Source organism: Trachypithecus francoisi, unplaced genomic scaffold (genome assembly GCF_009764315.1).
Source record: "Trachypithecus francoisi isolate TF-2019V2 unplaced genomic scaffold, Tfra_2.0 Lachesis_group7, whole genome shotgun sequence".
NCBI classification, from domain to species: Eukaryota; Metazoa; Chordata; class Mammalia; order Primates; family Cercopithecidae; genus Trachypithecus; species Trachypithecus francoisi.
Window position 1 is genome coordinate 88,285,236 of NW_022681472.1, and position 6,000 is coordinate 88,291,235.

The 6,000-nt window shown below is 46.8% G+C and overlaps 1 protein-coding gene across 1 annotated transcript in view; it reads left to right on the forward strand.

Moving 5' to 3' along the window:
• The window catches only part of TG (thyroglobulin), a 273,793-nt gene extending 268,052 nt beyond the window's left edge, over positions 1-5,741 (forward strand). The window contains exons 46-48 of the mRNA XM_033202283.1: positions 2,742-2,876; positions 4,326-4,516; positions 5,527-5,741. Of these exons, the coding sequence (XP_033058174.1) occupies positions 2,742-2,876; positions 4,326-4,516; positions 5,527-5,645 (445 nt within the window). The 3' untranslated portion in view covers positions 5,646-5,741. The remainder of the gene's footprint in view (positions 1-2,741; positions 2,877-4,325; positions 4,517-5,526) is intronic.
• Positions 5,742-6,000: the final 259 nt, after the last annotated feature.

Sequence of the window (6,000 nt, forward strand, 5' to 3'; positions counted from 1 at the left end):
CACACAATAACCTCATCATAATAATAGTAGGCATTTGTAAAAACACTTCTTTTAGACAGAGCTTCCACATGCAATAGCTTATTCTATCTGGTATTTTATGTAGAGGAAACCGATGCATAGAAAAGTCAAAAGACGCCTCCAAAGTTACACAAGCTGTAAGTTTCAGAGCTGAGTCTCAGCTGAGTGATGAGTTTATGTCTGTTTTTCTATGGCCTGCTGCCAGTCCCATGTATGCCTGGTGATCATTCTTATGGCCAGAGTAGGAATACTGGCTCTCCAGCCCTCAGGCCTCAGTGTTAGGGAAGGACCCCTGAACCTCTGCTGTCACCACAGTCCCCAGCCTGAGAAGGAGAGGGGCAATAAGAAGGTGCTTTCTTTGCTTGAAGTGTTCTGCTTCAAAGCCCTGAGCTAGAGGGGCCCTTTCCCCAGCCTCTTGGATAATCACAATAAATCTCTCTGAGTCTTAGCCAGAGTCAAACTGTCTATCCACAAATCGTTGCACTTCATAGAATTTCACCTCTGCACAAATTGCCCTTTATCTGGGAGCCACTGCATTCTAGTGATTTCCCAGAACATCTGTCTGCTGGCTACCTCTGCCCAGTATACCAGCATGGATGAGAACTGCTGGGTCAGAGCTGGTGCCAGGAACTTAAAGACAGTTGATTACATCAGGAGGTGAACTGATGTGGTGAGAAAGAACTGGACCACATTTTACTTCCCTTTTAAATACCTCCTCCATATACCATTTTATTTTGATCTTCACAGCAGCACTACGAGGTAGGGAGTTGATATGGTTTGGCTCTGTGTCCCCACTCAAATCTCATCTCACACGTAATCCCCACAGTTATAATTACAAGAACCCAGAGGGAGGTGATTGGATCATGAGAACAGTCATGATATTCTAGTGATAATGAGTGAGTTCTCATGAGATCTGATGGTTTTGTAAATGGTGGTTTCCCCTGCTCTCTTCTCTCTCCTGCCGCTTTGCGAAGAAGGTGCTTCTTCCCCCTCACCTTCTGCCATGATGGTAAGTTTCCTGAGGCCCCTCAGCCATGTGTTACTGTGAGTCAATTAAACCTCTTTCCATTATAAATTACCCAGTCTCAGATATTTCTTTATAGTAGTGTGAAAACAGACTGATACAGGAGTTATACACCCATTTCATAGATGAGGAAGTAGGGAATCAAGGAGGCCAAGAAATTTGCCAGATATCACTCAGCTTGAAGGTGAAAGAGCCGGGACCCAGGCATAGGAGCCCTGGGGCCCTGGTGCTTTTTTTTTTTTTTTAGCATCATGCATTCTGGAAACCTCAGCTTTGATCTGACTCTGCTGTTCACTTACTGTGTGTCTCTGGGCAAGTCAGGAAACTGCTTGAGACCTTATTTTCCTGGTCTGTAAAATTAGAGGCTGGCTTTTGCTATAAGATGGGGCCGATGACAAGGTTAGAGGGCATGATCTACACACAAGGCCACCCTCCCTCTGATGCCAGCTGAAAATTCAGGGGTTCCCCAAACCACCCATAGGCTGGATAATTCACTGGAAAGACTCAGAATTCACTAAAAGCTGTGACACTCACCACAATGATTTATTACAGGGAAAGGACACAGATTAAAATTGGCCCATGGAAGAGAGGCACAGAGCCCAGGAGGGTTCCAAGTTTGAAGCTCCGTTGTCCCCTCCCTGTGGAGTCAGGACATATCACCCTCTGCACTGAGGCTCACCCCAGCATTGGTGTTCAGAGATTTATTGGAGTTCCATTACATAGGCATGATTGATTGATTGATCGATTGCCATGTGATTCCTCTCAGTTTACAGGTTGCCTGATACCATGAAACCCAAAGCTCCCACACTAAATCACATGGTTGTTCTTTCTGGCATGGCCAGTCCCCACCCTCAGACTGTCAGGTAGGACCATATCCACCCTAAGATCCAGTGTGGCCAGCCTCTTCCCTCCTCCTAACAGGTATGACTCACCTTCCAGAAGTTGAGGGCAAAGTCCAGACCTCTCTTTAGGCAAAGCCCGATTCTTTACTATGCAGTGGTGAAATCCTTTCTGGCTTTTCCACTCTATCACCCTCCCTGGTTCCCAATGCTCACTCCAGGGCCCATATACCAGGCTCCTAAGCACCAGCTCCAGCCCGGGCCATTCACACCAATGGACTGGCTTCCAGGTCATTATTCCCACCTGGCTGCTGCTTCCTAGATATTTAATCCAGTCTAGCATGTATTTATTGAACAACTGCTATTTGCCAGGTACTGTGCTGGGGTTGGCTTCATGGATAAATGTCATCCTTGAAGAGTCATAAGAGCGTGAGTTGTATATGAACAAGGGCTAGTGCAGGGATTGGGCTCAAATACAAGCTACTTTCATTATTGCTTTTTCAGTGACTACAAGAACATCAATATCCAGTGATACCATAAGTATCATGGTTAGAATATGATCCAAAAATCATTGTGTTGGGATGTTTCTCACAGGCATTATTTCCAGAGACTTAAGTGTTCAGTGTTGGTCTCACTTTAGCCAATAGACCTGCCATGGATCTGCCCCCAATGGGTCACTGGATTTAATTTAGGACAAGCCAAATCTCCACTCAACTGAGCACCAAACAGGATCCTTAAATATGATGTAAAAAAGGGAAAGTCTTGGTTTTGGAAGAAATATTGGTTTTTTGTTTGTTTGTGTTTTTGAGTAGTTTACTTTTTCTTGACCTTTTGCTGCTGCGTTTCCTCTGTTTTCTCAGCCTGGAGTTGCTGGCGGATGTTCAGTTTGCCTTTGGGCTTCCCTTCTACCCAGCCTACGAGGGGCAGTTTTCTCTGGAGGAGAAGAGCCTGTCGCTGAAAATCATGCAGTACTTTTCCCACTTCATCAAATCAGGGTAATTTGGGGCCACTTGTTCAGAATTCTGTCACTGTGCTTTTCCTCCCCCTTCCTTCAAGCAGAATGCAAAGGCCCAATTTGCATCGATGGACTCATCCTTTTCTCCCTAGACATTCTAATCACCAGCCACCGGCCTCCTTGTCTCAGTCACCCTCTCCTAGCCAAAACTGCTTTTGCATACATTAATCTTCATGAAGAAAAGCTCTAATTATACCAGCTACATTTGATGACTCCAGATCAGGGTTTCTCAACCTTAGTGCCATTGACATTGGAGGCTGGATAAAGCTTGGCTCTGTCTTCCGCACTGTAGATGTTTAAAGCATCCTTGACCTCTAGATGCCCACGAGATGCCAGTGGTGCCCACCTAGGCCCAGTTTTGAGAACCAGACATGTCGAATGTCCCCTGGAGGGCAAACCACTTAGAGGAGAGCCACTCTTTCTCCACAGAGGGGGATACCAGTGCCTTGGATTTTCAGCTTAAGTTGAAATGCTCAGGACCCTCCATTATTCACCTTGAGGCTCTTCCTCTTCCTCATCTGCCTCTACTCCAGTCTAATGGAGTATACTCGCTGTCCCCACCTGCAGAATTGTTTTCTGCTCTTTCCTCTTCATGGTAGTTTACCTGTTTCCTTTTATCTTTTTAACTGATGTGAATTGATTACCTAGAACTGTGCTAGGTTCCCCGGAAAGATAAAAAGGTGCAAAAGTCATGACCCAGCTACCAACTACTGATAGTCTGAAAACATAAAAATGAACCATAATTCAAAGGAGAAAATAAAGCTTTATACAGTTTGTTGTGGGAGTTGAGCAGAAAAACACATTTCTTCTAATTAGGGTTTTAGAAAATATTTCACTGAGGAAGTCACATTTAAGCTGGCGTTGGGGGATAAGTAGAATGTTTAAGCAAAGGAGAAGACACTTCCAGGAAAGGAGGTCTGGGCAAATGCAGCAGGGATGAGAGGAAACACCTTATCTGAGAAACATCAGGTGGTTGCAGGGCTGGTGTTTGGGCTACATGGCAGGACATGCTGGAAGATGGGCCTGGGTAGCAAGTTTGGGCAGCTGGCCTGCAGATTCACCCTCCTGCCCATGCCTTGGACAAACAAGGACATTCCAAACGCTAACTATGATGTCTAGATCTGAGGACTTTGAGAAAGAGAAGAGCACAGTGATCTCCTGAACATTCACAAAGACAGAAGGGCAGCACTAGGTCCTGGATATTGCTACCAGGTCAACACCTTTCCTCTCCCAGAAATGGCCTAGCTTTGCAGTGCCATAGTCAAGATCACAACTCCAGAAGCCAGATCTGGGGGCTTCACATGCAGCCTTGACACCTACAGATACATGAATTGTCCTTCAGATACCAAGTGCAAGTGGGAAGTAATTCAGGTGATGAAAGGAAAGACAAATTTCCCTCATGGATATTTCTTTCTTTTCATTTTCCTAGAAATCCCAACTACCCTTATGAGTTCTCACGGAAAGTACCCACCTTTGCAACCCCCTGGCCTGACTTTGTACCCCATGCTGGCGGAGAGAACTACAAGGAGTTCAGTGCACTGCTCCCCAATCGACAGGGCCTGAAGAAAGCTGATTGCTCCTTCTGGTCCAAGTACATCTCATCTCTGAAGGCATCTGCAGGTAGCAAAGCCCTGGGACATGTAGAGGAGGCTGGGTGTTGACCTCAGCATCTGCTGTGCTTGCTGCATGAGACCTGTGCTGCGTGCATTGGAGCCAAGGGGTCACCAGTGCCAATGGCACAGCCCCTTCCCATGAGTTATTCATGGTCTGGGGAGCTCCACATTGCCAAGGGTCTCCTGTTCTGATGTAGGCCTGGAAGGAGAGGCAAGAGAGGCACAGGAAGAGGGCAGTGACTAGAAGAGAAGGTCTGTTGAGGATAGAGTGGTGAACCAATATCAAGGCTTCCAGCCTAGAACATTGGTATGGGAAGAGAAGGGAGTGTCTTGAACCTCATCCTCACATCCCTTGAAGGCCTAAATAGAAAATCTTGGGGAAGTAAATCTAGCCAGGGGAAAAGTGGACATTTCTACCTCTTCCTGTTGCAGAGATGTTAAGGAGAGAAAATAAATCATAACGAAGGCACTGGGAATAGAGAGTAAACACAATGCCCTTGGGAAGCTTTGGAATAGCGGGTTTGGGTGACACAACCCAGGGGGTGGCCCTCGGCTTTCCTGGGGCCATAATGGAAACCTGTGCCTGAGTGAGTGGGAACCCAGAGGAAGGAGGACTCACTCCTCCCCGGAGGTTCTGGGAAGGGTCCCCGGGAGAGGTGATACTTGGGCTGTGGTTTTTAGAATGACAGGAGTTTTTCAGGTACAGAGAAATGGGAGTGGGCCGTTAAACAGGGAAGGGATCTTGTCCAGCATACAGTTTAGATTTTCAACTCTGCTTTTAGCTTCCAAGGCCAAGTGTCTGTCTGCTGACAATGAACCCAAGTACCATCACACCCTTAGCATGTCCCTATAGCCAGGAGATGAATCTGGCACCTCAGCCAGGGGAAAGGTCCCTCTAAAGGGCATTAGCAAGAAATGCCCACTGGAGGCTGGGGTCTCTTTGGACCAAAAGGAAGGGACCAGAGAAGAGAAGTCCTAATCTGGCTTGGACCAACCTTCCTTGCCCCTCTGTTTCAGATGGAGCCAAGGGTGGGCAGTCGGCAGAAAGTGAAGAAGAAGAGTTGACGGCTGGATCTGGGCTGAGAGAAGATCTCCTAAGCCTCCAGGAACCAGGCTCTAAGAGCTACAGCAAGTGACCAGCCCCTGAGCTCCCCAAAATCTCCACCCAAGGCTGCCCAATATGGTCTTTTTCTCTAAATTAGCCACTTACCTTCAATAAAGTATCTACATGCAATGAAGCATTGTTGACTCTAATTTGTGAATCCAAGGCAATTCGTGGGTAACACCAACTATATCTTTCTAAGGTTTCAATCCCAGGCTGCTGTTTCCATTCAACAAATGTTTATGAGCATCTGTTATGCACCAGGCCCTGTGCTGGGTGCTGGGGAAACAAGGACTTTGCTCCTTTAAAAGGAGAGAATGCTGGGCAAACAGTGACACAAAAAGTGGGGATCCATCAAGAGCAGGCCCCAGGTGGCATAGTCCCACCTG